Genomic DNA, 13270 nt, shown 5'->3' on the forward strand with positions numbered 1-13270 from the left:
TTCAACTCCGGAGGGTCTTTATCAAGGCAGGTATGGTTCGGTTGGTCTATGGGAAAGTTTCCCAAGTGAATCAAGATGGGCGGTAGGCAGAATTTTCTAGCAGTCTTCAATTGAAGTCCTAAGGCTGTTGCCGTCCTGTGCGGGTTCGCTGTGTGTTTACCATTAGCACTGCAATCCTATATTATCAAGTTGCTCAGGTGCAGCAAACAACGAAGCTGATTCTCAAAAATGAGCATGAATTGAAAAACCACAGAGAACGCGCTTTTTTAATTTATGCTGATTGCAGAAATGTGCAGGTCACCTTATTTTCAAAGATACCCTACACATTTCAGCGGAAGCTGGACAGCAACGCAAAAGATATGTTGGCCAGCCCCCTTCCATTTATTAGTGTCTGTCACTCTAGGCACTAATGCATGTGAGACTTCCACCAACCACGTGGTTGCTGGGGGGCATTTCACAGAGACACACAGGCACAGGGGTAAAGCACAAACCATTTGTGAAATCGGAATGAGCTTCAAAACGTGCAGAAATGTGCCTAGTTCCCACAAATGCGCATAGGGGTGTGACTAATCCCCAGATGTCGTCACTTCTCCCCTGGCGGGAGCCCCTTTCCATGAGACCAGGGAGGAGAGGCTGCTATCCGATAGTTCCCCTGCGGGTTCTACTCAGCGGGTGGCTCTCATGAGGAGGGAAACCCCCTATGGGATTAGTGACGACCTGGGGAGAACATGGTATCCCCATAACTCACCTAAACCTAACACACCTTCCTACCCCTCTCCCATCAACACTTCCCCTAGTGTTCCTATATGTTTATGCCAAACTGTCAGTATAGGAGTTACTGGGATAGGGAAGAGTATGGACTCCTCAAGGGACATGTATCCCTTAAGTACTGGGACGAAAGAGAAACCAATTGATCCAGTGGAAGGCCTCAAGTTCAGTACTGGGGTGAAGAAGAGGTGCGGAGCAATGAAGAGCACCCTGCAGAGCCAAAGTAAATACTCTAGTCCATGTGAGCAAAGTGAGAGCCAATGGAACATTAAAAAGTGAAGAAGGACTTGAGACAGAGTCAGACCCTCCCTGGAGGAATCGATAGATTCAAAGCCGGACAAATCAGAGAAGGTAGGAGTGCCCAGACTGAGCACTTATCCGCAGACAGAGGCGTACCTGAGGGATCCGCTGTAGACAGACCAGCGAAGAAAGAGAAGCCAAGATAGCGGAGAGCACGATGCTTACCCACATCTAGAGGCGTCCTTGAGGGGTCTGCAGTGGACGGACCGGCAAAGTCAGAGAAGCCACGACAACCAGATGACCGAGGTAGCTGGTATGCGCTGTCAGCTGGAGACACGCAACCGGGGAACAGGGGAACGCTGCAAAGTCGCTGCAGCCTCTGGAGAAACCAAGAGAGACCCAAACGAGAAGGCATAGAAGCCCACAAACAACCGTAGGACGCTGGTAAGCAACCCACAGAGCACTGGGTGGCCGGAACAGTTGTAAGGGCCCCTGAAGGTTGGAAGATTAAAGAAAGATGGGTCTGGGACTCACACCAAATATCCAACTGCCTCCTAAGCCATCTTTTTTGTGGCGGTACCTGGCAGAGTAGTGAACCAGGTCTGCTAAAACCCAGAGAAGAGGAAGCACGGGTCTGGGGACACACCCAATAAAGAAGAGCATCCGAGAGCATCTTCTTCAGAGCAGTACCTGGCAGGGTAGTGAGCCATGTCTGCCAAAGTGTTTTACAAAGGTAGCGGGCGCCGCTCTCTCGCAAGAACAGACATGATAACCTGTTCAGTGGTTATTAACCACTTGAGAGTTCGCAGCCACTGCTTTTACTCACTGTGCCTTTCACAGATGGGAAATATCCATTTGCATATCAGTCTTTGTCCTGCCCAGGGGCAGTCCAGCACCGAAATACAATGGCAATTCCAATCTGAACGAGAGTACCACCAGCAACCCCATACACGTGTTTCTCCCTTGTTGGGGATCATCAGTGAGGTGAAGCTGATGCCTCTCTAAGCACAGTGAGAGGGAGACCACGTCTGGTTGCCCCCAGGAGACCTAGGGTTACCAATCCCAGGTTCCTTACAAATTGTTTTACAAAGGTAGCGGGCGCCGCTCTCTCGCAAGAACAGACATGATAACCTGTTCAGTGGTTATTAACCACTTGAGAGTTCGCAGCCACTGCTTTTACTCACTGTGCCTTTCACAGATGGGAAATATCCATTTGCATATCAGTCTTTGTCCTGCCCAGGGGCAGTCCAGCACCGAAATACAATGGCAATTCCAATCTGAACGAGAGTACCACCAGCAACCCCATACACGTGTTTCACCCTTGTTGGGGATCATCAGTGAGGTGAAGCTGATGCCTCTCTAAGCACAGTGAGAGGGAGACCACGTCTGGTTGCCCCCAGGAGACCTAGGGTTACCAATCCCAGGTTCCTTACAAATTGTTTTACAAAGGTAGCGGGCGCCGCTCTCTCGCAAGAACAGACATGATAACCTGTTCAGTGGTTATTAACCACTTGAGAGTTCGCAGCCACTGCTTTTACTCACTGTGCCTTTCACAGATGGGAAATATCCATTTGCATATCAGTCTTTGTCCTGCCCAGGGGCAGTCCAGCACCGAAATACAATGGCAATTCCAATCTGAACGAGAGTACCACCAGCAACCCCATACACGTGTTTCACCCTTGTTGGGGATCATCAGTGAGGTGAAGCTGATGCCTCTCTAAGCACAGTGAGAGGGAGACCACGTCTGGTTGCCCCCAGGAGACCTAGGGTTACCAATCCCAGGTTCCTTACAAATTGTTTTACAAAGGTAGCGGGCGCCGCTCTCTCGCAAGAACAGACATGATAACCTGTTCAGTGGTTATTAACCACTTGAGAGTTCGCAGCCACTGCTTTTACTCACTGTGCCTTTCACAGATGGGAAATATCCATTTGCATATCAGTCTTTGTCCTGCCCAGGGGCAGTCCAGCACCGAAATACAATGGCAATTCCAATCTGAACGAGAGTACCACCACCTTTGTTAAACTACATGTCTGCCAAAGCCTGCAGAGAATCAAATCCGGGTCGGGGGCTCACACCAGAAAGCATGAGAAAGACCAGAGGTAGGGAAGCATTCCCCCTGACATCGTGAACTTTGAAACAAAAGCCGTAGAAAGACCAGGGGAAGAGGGTCATTCCTGCTGGCATTGCGAGTAGCCTCAGAAAGGCCGGGGGAAGGGAGGCATTCCCCCTGGTGCTGTGAAACCTGAAAAAGATTAGGGGGAGGGAGTCATCCAGCTGACACTGTGGAAAAGAGGGGAGGGAGTCACCCCCCTTGGCAGTGTGAACTGTGTCCCATTTTCTCAGAAAGGCCAAGGGAAGAGAGTCTCCCCCCTCCCACACACCCTGGCATTGCTAGTTGCCTGAGAAAGTCCAGGGGAAGGGAGGCATTCCCCCTTGGCAGTGCGAACTGTGTACCAGAGTCTGAGAAAGGCCAGGGGAAGAGAGTGTCTCCCCTTTCTGCCCCTCCCCCCACGGCATTGCTAGTTGCCTGAGAAAGTCCAGGGGAAGGGAGGCATTCCCCCTGGCACTGTGAACTGTGAAACCCAGTATGTGGAAAACCAGGACGGGGAGTCATTCCCCCCAGCACTGTGACCCGGAAAGCTAGTTTTAGAGTCTTTCCTTTCCATTTTTGGATGAACCAACCCAAGGAAGTCATTGGAACTTTTGTTTTGTTTTTTAATTAAAAACTTTTCATCACCAGCAGGGAAACCCCTCTTAGAGATAGGGAAAGAGAGGTTTTCTCTTTATTTTCTTCATGAATACAAGTCTTGAGCAACAACCATGCCACCTGTGTGTCAGTCTCCTCCTTCTGCGCCCCTACAGGAGTAAAAGAGAGCAAGCGATGAGAAGCATAGTGCCACAGCAAGGTGGCAATAGCACTGTATAACAAGTAAATAGTAATTGCAAATAAATATTTTAAGATAGAAAGAGTTGGGGAATAACGCAGGGGCACACGCCAGCATCTGGTTAATGACCTGCCACCTTGGGGTATTGGCATAGAAAAAGGCACAAGAAATGTGTGAGGAGCTGCTAAATGGCTTGCCACCTTGGGGAATGTGTGTGGGGGGATTTAAAGGGAGGACACTTTGCTTCCTCTGGCACAGCAGAGGAAGTCAAGCGAGGGATTGCTGATGGAGACTCGTGCAGTAGGGATCTCTGATCGCGTGAAGCTGACAGAATATTTGCTTCAGCTGTTGCACAGGTGCATAAGCAATATATTTATGCCTCCCTAGGATACATCTTCTGCTTGGAACTCTGTATTCCCACATCTCCATAACCATCCAGCAGCACCCTAATATTCTACCAATAGTATTGAGTACATATCAGCGTACCCTTTTACTGTATACACTGGTTACTGTGTACTCCCTGTTCCTTCGCAGCTACTTTTGCACTATTTAAAACCTACCACATGCTTTCCTGTAGGATACCATCGTTTTAATGTCTAATGGGGAGGTTGAGGTTATACCTGATGGTTGTGTGGCTAAGAATAATGGGAGTGCCCATATCCCTCCAAAGATACACTTAGAAAGTCTGGGGTACAGAGTGGTTGGAGGACTGGCACTACAGATAGGGTAATAACATTGGATAGTGTCAAGAAGCCCATCTGATTGTTCACAAGTCTCCACTTCTGTAAGAGAACCAATGAGTTAGTGAGGGATTATAGTGGCCAAAAAACAAAGTTACTCTAGGTGGTAGGACGGGGTCTCCTGCCTGCTGGTTTGGTAGATGGTTCAGAAGTGGTCTCCCAAGACCAACAAGAAAGAATAAGCAGTGGTCCTGAGCACGAGCATTCCTGGGGTGCAATCTAGCTCTTCACCTTGATTCTTTGTCTTCTTTTTGGAATCGCATTGCCAGCAGAATAAATGTAAATGTGCACTTTTTAATATAGTTATTATGGATGAGTGAAACCTTCTGCAATGGTAGCAATCTACTCCACCTATTCTACCTATCACTTCACAGAAATCCAGCCCTTTTCCCCAGCCCAATTTAACGCTGAGTGGTGATCAAATAAATAAACCAATCAGGAGGCTGGAATGTTCTGTGCACTTTGATTCTGAGTTTCAGTCAATCAAAGCACACTGAACGTTCCAGCCTTCTGATTGGCCAAAATGTTCACAGGCTGGACTGTCGCAGTACAATGAAGATTACCCCTGCTATCTGCGCAGGGAGTATTAATTCTATTAAAGACTAGGAGGCGAGCATTATGCTTCAACTTCTTTAATTTACTACTCTTCAGCAGTTTCAACAAACTCCAAAAACCATAAGAAAACACTGAAAACAGTATGAACAGACTTTTCTTCTTTTGAACTACAATCCCCATAGTCTCTGTAGTCCATCTCACTCCATGCTCAGTAATAACCACTTCCTGTCCCTGAGCTCCTCCTCTCTTTTACTCGCTCTGAAAGTCTTGCAACTGGCAACGACTCGAGCCACACCAACCGAATGTCGAACTTCCACGACTCCAGACGACTACCTCTGCTAGTCTCCTACATCAATTGTTCTTCTGCTCCCCTCCTCGGAATAATAGAAAGCAGAGAAATCAGGCTGGCGTCCATGTATTGCCAATATCATCATATTATTATCACATGCAATCTTACAATATCCTGTGCAATACATAACTTGGGTGGGAATTTAATGCTCATCTCCTAGTCATTAATAGAATTAATACTCCCTGCGCAGATAGCAGGGGTAATCTTCATTCTATGACAAGAATGAAGGCGAGCATTATGCTTGTTCAAAGCTTCCCAACACTGCGACCGCTAAACTCTCGGTCGGCTTGAAATAAAATTCTTTAAAAGTTCGATCATTCAACCAGTCTGCTGTTCACATAATATCTCTAAGAGATACTCCTGTCTTAAAGGCTTTAGATGCCATAGTTCCACGCACTGAATGCGCTCCATACTTCCCCACATCTATCCCTGCTGCATGCATGACTTCTTTAACCCATCTGGCTATAGTAGCTGTGGATACACCTTTGAAGGGCTTTCTGCGCCCTATAAGCAATTGCTTAGTATTCGCTGCTCTGTATTCTGCCGTCCTGCTCTCGTACTCTTTTACGCAGCTTGCTACGCAGCATTTAGCTCTACTCGGGGAAATATGGGCAGTGAACTGACGATGTCCCTGTGTTAGTTCTTCCCACTATAGTAAATGTTACACCCTCTGGTCCGAATGACCTTCTATCCACCTCCAGTGCCCTCACATCTGACACGCGCTTACAAGAAACTAGGCACAACAGCATTGCTAACTTTCCTGATAACTGTTTCAGAGATAAATATCTGTTGCTGGGCCAACTCTCCAACAGCTTAAGGACTGATAGAACATCCCAGACGGTCTTATAACGAGGTTCTGGTGGTACTCTAACTTTTGCTCCTCGAAAAAACTGAACCACTGCTGGATGTTCACCCGCTGGCATCCCTTCGATAGGGAGATGTCCCGCGGATATGGCGGACATGTACACTCCTATGGTGCGGAACGCTTTACCGCCTTGCAACAATTGAGCTAAAAAAGTTTAAAATCATCACTACAGGCGCAGAAATTGGATGAACACCTCTCCCTCTGCACCAGCTAGTCCACTTGGCCCAAGCCGCGTCGTAACTCCTTCTTGTGGACGGAGCCCAGGATTCTGCGATGAGCTGCGTAGCCTGAGACGAAATGCCTGGCAACGCCCAGCGTCTCCCGATATCCTGCATGCGATGAGCGGGAGAGTTCCCCCTCACTCTTCGAGGATGATACAACCCAGCTGGGTCTATGAGCAGGTGCTCTCCTTCTGGGAGAATCCTCGGGTAATCTAAAACTAGCTCCATAAGAGTCGGGAACCATACTTGCGACTTCCAGCACGGTGCTACTAATAGCAACTCCGCCGTCTCTCTCCGACACTTCGCTAGAACTCTGCTCAGCATCATGTATGGGGGAAACGCATAGTGTAGACCTCCGTTCCATTCTTGCAGTAATGCATCCGTCCCTCAAGCTCCTGGGTCCAGCCTCCAGCTGAAATATTCTGCTGTTTGGGCGTTCAACCGGGATGTGAAGAGGTCTATGTGTACTGGCCCCCATCTCTCGGTCATCCTCTGAAACACAGCTGGATCCAGCTTCCAATTGCTGGAATCCGTGAGGTAGCAAGAGTTCCAGTCCGCTATTACGTTCAGCGTCCCGGGGAGGTATTCCGCTGTGACCGACGTCTCTGACTGCTGGCAGAAGTGCCAAACGTCCTTCGCTAGTTCGGCTAGCATTCTGGATTTGGTGCCGCCCAGGTGGTTTACGTTTCGCACCGCCGATATGTTGTCCATCTTTAGTAGGACACACAATCTCATCTTCCCCTTCATGAAGGCTCTGATCGCAAAGGATCCTGCTAGTAATTCTAGGCAATTTATGTGTAATCAGAGTTCCTCTTCGCTCCATTTCCCCCCTCAGGCCTTGCTGCAGATGCATTATCTTCAATCTCTGCTCGATAATGTAATTGTCCTGGCAAAATGGCCTGAATAGTAGCTGCTAACTGCCCTAAAATCCTTCCTAGAGTCCGGAGAGATACTATCTGTCTTTGCAGACATTCTCTCAATTCCCTCTTGATGTTGCGAATCTTCCGAGCAGGAAGCTCGAGCATCGCTTTCCTGGTATCCAGGATGAAGCCCAGAAAGTCCAGCCTTTGCGCTGGTTCGGTATCTGACTTTTCCATGTTCACTAGGAATCCTAGGGATGATAACAAGTCCTGGACCCATCTTTTCTGGTACTTGAGGGTCTCTTGATCCTTGGCTAGTAGTAGTAGATCGTCTAGATAAATGATCAATCATTATTCCTTTCTCTTATCGCTGCTGCTACTGGCTTCATCACCTTGGTGAAGGCCCATGGTGCGGAAGCAAGCCCGAAGGGCATAGTCTTGAATCGCCAGAGCTGTCCTTTCCAGCGAAAACCTAGGAAAGTTCTGAACTCCTCTGCTATTGGGATCGTTGGGTAGGCATCCTTCAGATCCAGTCTCGTCAGCCAATCCTTCTCTCTGAGCGAGTCTCGGAGCTGATGGATGCCCTCCATCTTGAAATGATGGTAAACTATCCAACCGTTCAGCTCCTTTAAGTTTATAACTGGGCGCACTTTCTCTTTCCTGTGCACCAGAAACATATTGCTTATAAATTTGGGGTCTCTCGGGCACCTTTCTATGGCGTTCTTCGCTGCTAGAAGGCGTAGCTCCTGGTCTAGAAGCTTCTGCTCTGCGCACTCTAAACGCTGCTGGTGAGGCCTGCTCCCTTGCACGAGCGGTTGAACAAACTCTAGGCGCATACCCAAAATTGTTTGTAACGCCCAGGCATCGCTGGAAAGCGCGCGCCAGTTTCTCAAGAACATGCCAGTTCTCCCTCCCACAGGGGGATAATGCGCTGCTCTCACCTTGAGTGAACCCTTGTCCACGACCAGATCCTCTTCCTCTGCGACCACTTGGGAAGCGTCCTCTGGACGGGAAGAAGGAGTCCTATTGCCTATTCTCCCAGTATTGGGCTCTGGGATTCTGGGGTCTTCTTCCACCCTGGTTGCGACCAGTCGAGCGACCCCTGTGGTGACTGGTCCCTCCAAAAACTCGGTTGGGGAAAATCTTCCGGATGGAAGCCTGTGCCTTCTCCAAAGACTCGTTGGTGCCCAAAAAGCGGCCCATTTCCTTGCCGAAGGTCTCTCCGAAGAGGAGTCCTTGAGCTGCCTCACCGGCTTCGTATGAGGCCAAATCACTGTGCTTTGCGTCTATTTTTCAATAAAAGCCCTCTCAGGCGTTCTGATGCGATGACGCAGTTCGCATTCCCTAGGAGGCATACTGCTCTCTGCGCGCAACCTGCCAAGGCGTCGGTGTCTACTTCTTCCCCCGTATCTCTAGCTCTTTCAGCCAGGTCCATAATTTTCGCGAGAGGTCCGGCCAGGTCCAGCACCTTCTCTTGGCAACTCCTCCAAGATCTATCAATACCCTTATGGGGGTCTTTGCTTGTTTTCGAAACGAAAGTCAACATTTTGGGATCTAATTCTGGCATCTCGGCCACTTTTCCTGGGAGGTCCGGTCTCAGGCTTTCCGCTCGAATTCTCTGGCGAACTCCTTTGTCCAGCGCTTTTCGTAACCTCTTGGTCATATATTGAGCCACTCTCGGCGAGGGCTGCCAGTCCGAGGATCTCGGGTTCGGGATGCTGTCCGGATCGAACATGTCCTCCTCCACCTCTTCGAGGTGCTTTTCTTTGCGGATTCTCTTCCCTCGGTTAGGTTTGATTTCCTCCTCCTCCTCTTCCTCTTGGGAGGGGGGTTGACCTTCCTCCAGCTCCTCTTCCGAGCCTGGGTCCTCTTCTCCATCACCTTCTTCCCCTGGAGTTGGAGTCGTGAGGTCCGGCACAGTCTGACGCCGCAAATATGCTTCACAGAGTTTTGCGAAGGCGTCGACGACCTCCGGGGCCTTCTCTTTTCCCCCATCCGAAGGGCCCTGGGGGTCTAGAGGTGCTTTCCTCTTCCGGGCCTTAATACTCCCCATTAACCCTGATTCAGAGGGCTCTGTGGGCGTGCTCTTTTTCCGTCCGGCATTGTCTAAGGGCTGGTGTAACATAGCCTCTAGGGACTCCAGCCTATCTTGCGGGGTTTCACCCCCTGAGCCACTGCATCTATAAGTGAACTCCCCAGCACCTGTTTGAAGCTGGCAGCAAGGTCTGATGGCTGCTCCTCTTCTCTCCACACAAAATCCGACATCTTGGGAGGGTGCTGTGTGCCTGATGTACCCGTGAGGGTGTCACTGCACGCCCTTTCACTATAGGTGCTTCAGGGTCTTAATCTGTTGGCCCTTCTTTATATTATTAAAATATATTATTATTATTTTTTTTTTATGTGGCTGCTCCGGATGGAAAATAATAGCTCTTATAAGTGCCTGGTATGGGCTTTCCTCATAAAGTCCTCCTTGCCTGAGGAAGGCTCTATGTGTCTCCTTACAATGATTCTGTATGCCTCGTGAGGCTTTCCCACAGCTGATTGCTGGTTACAGTTTTTGCTTCGGCGCGTGAGCTTTAGTTCACGTTATTACGCTCGGAATTCGAGCAATGTTACTTGGATGCTAACTCGTAGCTTTAATAATACAATCACCGCTGGGCCCGGCTTCTTTCGAGTGCTCCGCTCCGTGTCGCATGGATAAGTGCGAACGCGGAAGCAGGCACTCGTTCTGGCCCCGCCCTTGCAACGGCGGGGGCCATGAGGTTTCGGCTTCCTAACGCGCTGCAGGCTCCGCCTCCCCGAGGGAGGGGGCCGCTAACCGGCGCTCGTGTTCCCCGCTGCTTCCGCCTCCACGAGGGAGGGGGCTGGGGCTCTACCTCTCTTGGGCCACTTTTGCCTTCCACGACCGTGGACAGACACCCGTAATGTGCTGGGCATACAGCACGGGGCGAGCGTGTCGTGAGGAAGGCAGCTCGCACGAACAAGCTAAACGCGCAACAGAGATAAAACCGCTCGGCAATCATGGATGGCGCGTCGCCGCGCTGCATACGTCTGTAAAATAAAAATTAACGATCCAAAGATCAAAGCTCAGTGCTTATTCCTGAGCTACAATCCCTGCGCCTGTCGCATTCTGACAAGATCTGTTAAACACTGTATCTAACCCTACACATGCTGAAACTAATATATTTCCACATTCAATAGGGAGATAACCAGAAATAGTACTTATCTGCTTGAAGAGCAGTAAAAGAAGAGGAGGTGCTCAGGGACAGGAAGTGGTTATTACTGAATGGAGTGAGATGGACTACAGAGACTATGGGGATTGTAGTTCAAAAGAAGAAAAGTCTGTTCAAACTGTTTTCAGTGTTTTCTTATGGTTTTTGGAGTTTGTTGAAACTGCTGAAGAGTAGTAAATTAAAGAAGTTGAAGCATAATGCTCGCCTCCAGTCTTGTCATAGAATCAGTGGCATTTCTGCCAATCCCAATAGTGTTCAGATTGTTACTAAGTGCTCCTAATGGTGCCAAATAAAAGAACTGAGGTACAGTGAGGTATAGAATGTTCCTAGGATCTTATAATTTTAGGTCAAGCATCAAACTCACACTTCCTGGTTTCACAGCAAGTGGTTTAAGCACTAAATTGCATCCACTGACATGGATCTGCTCTTTGCTTCCTCAGATACGTGACATGAAGAACCTGAAAACTGTGACCTTTCATGGAAACCACTTGTTTTACTGGGAGTCTGTGGCGAGTAGGGTCGAAATTGAGTTCCATGGTAACTTCTCAGAGGATCGAGTCCGCTTCAGAGCCCAGTACTGGACGGTGGAGCCAAGGACTTTGAACTGGAGGGACGCTCAGCGTGGATGACCCTGTGAAATGCTTGGTCAGACTGGTGCATCTTGTGTTACCTACATGGAATAACTTTCTGCCTAGACTGAGACACCAGCACCAGGATCATTTCCAATCCAAACTAAGCTCTGGACCTGCCATCGGGAGGTGTTGTAGGTGTCGGGTGATTTAAACCAGTTCATTTGTGGGTGCCTGTTGCTTTAAAGCAGTTCATTTGTGGGTGCCCGTTGCTTTAAAGCAGTTCATTGCACGTGAATTCAGAAATTAATGCAATGTTGCAACTAACAGTATTACTCTTGCCCACTAGCAAAGAGGGGGAACAACAGAGACATTTATGTGACATGTGACCTGCGAAACAGCCACAATAAATATGACTCCTCTTCTTTGTGCACTACTTATGGTTTGTACAATTGCCTGCATCTTTGTTTATAAGACCATTGATTTTTTTAATGAATTATTAAACTCCTGTTACTGATTACTCTGTGAAGTTATTTGTCAGCGAACTGTGGGGACCAAGAAGTATGCTAAGCTTACATAGTTAATTCAGTGGTTTATTGGGTACTAGTGTGAAAAAGCAGAAAAGGAAGGCCAGAAAATCCAGCACCCTAATGACAGAAATATTCACAGTAATTGGCAAAGGCGTGTTTTATTAATAATCCATATAGGTCACAGGGACAGCAATGAGCACACAAGTCTCCAACGCTCTCATACCGAACTAATACAAATCAGTAGATTATAAACACAAAATACGTCATCATTGACGTTGCATCACAATCTTGGTTACCAAACCCTACGGTAAGGTGGGATTCGTTAGAGGAATTGTCTACATAAAGGTTTGTGTTTTCATTGGATATAGTTGTCTGATGCTTGTGGATCTGCTTAGAATCACATGATGTGCATATAGCCCGACATCTGGTGGAAATCGCAGAGTATTGCATCTTTCTTTTGAAGATCGAAAGGGACGTCGACATGGGAGTGACTGTAACACTATCCGTAACGTGAGTTGTAGTGTACCCAAAATCCCTCACCCATCAATGTCCCTCAGATTGTTTTTTTCCGCCAACCTAGTTGGTCACTTATGCAGAGCTCGTAAGAGTTTTATATTGCTAAATTCGTTTCCACCAGCAGTTTCAACATTCCTTCTCGATTACTGCTTTGTGGGTTTCCTGCCTCAATGACATCTGCAGCTGCTCAGCAACTGTGACCTGCTCAACGACTGTCCACTGCGTGGCCTCGGCCCTCTGTCCTGGCCCTTACACTAGGGAGAGTGGGGCCCTGGGTTTCTATTCCTCTTTCTGAGAATGTATTTCCTTCACCCTTCTCTTTCTCTTCTTGGTCTGGCTGCCGCTAACCTCTTCTATGGAGAGGACTCCAAATTGCCACCCTTCGCTGATCCAATTGGTGTCTTTCTCGGGACCACGACGAGCGTTCATGCAAGGCCTGTAAACATTTTGGACTGAAGATGTTGAAAGACAGGCGGACACTTCAAGGTGGCCGCTCTTACATGAGATAGATGTGTCGACAGTGCTACCGAGCCAGTAGGAGTAAGCGGTGGTTCCACCACCCCAATTGAGAAGGCAAAGAGGGTGAAACGAGGAGCAACCGGGTCGTACATCCCTAGAAGGTCTGCTGCGATGAGGGAAAACCCAAGTCCGGGTAGACTGGTGCGGCCAGGGGCGGAGACGCGCCGGGGCTGAGGCTGAGAAGAAAGCCAAGCTGGAGAAAAGAAGTGAACCGCCTGAAGGAGGGTTGCAGCGTCCCTGTGGAGAAGGAGTGGGATGCACCCCGATGGAAGGGACAACCACTGGGAAACAGCAGAGCAGTAAATCGGAGAAAGGCAGCGGAGGAAGGTGGGGGGACCTCAGCAAGGTACAGAGGACCAGCGAAGCCGCCCTAGAGGTCGGATACAGTCACTGGGAGGAGCGGTGAGTCACAGGCCGCT

General features: G+C 48.9%; 1 protein-coding gene across 2 annotated transcripts in view; it reads left to right on the plus strand.

The window, feature by feature from the left end:
* Positions 1 to 11806, plus strand: part of ADAMTS13 (ADAM metallopeptidase with thrombospondin type 1 motif 13) — a 447185-nt gene extending 435379 nt beyond the window's left edge. For both annotated transcript variants that reach the window (XM_069609349.1, XM_069609350.1), the window contains exon 33: positions 11158 to 11806. In XM_069609349.1, the coding sequence (XP_069465450.1) occupies positions 11158 to 11346 (189 nt within the window). In that variant the 3' untranslated portion in view covers positions 11347 to 11806. The remainder of the gene's footprint in view (positions 1 to 11157) is intronic.
* Positions 11807 to 13270: the final 1464 nt, after the last annotated feature.

This window comes from Ambystoma mexicanum, chromosome 8, assembly GCF_040938575.1.
Source record: "Ambystoma mexicanum isolate Mex_15411 chromosome 8, UKY_AmexF1_1, whole genome shotgun sequence".
Lineage (NCBI taxonomy): Eukaryota > Metazoa > Chordata > Amphibia > Caudata > Ambystomatidae > Ambystoma > Ambystoma mexicanum.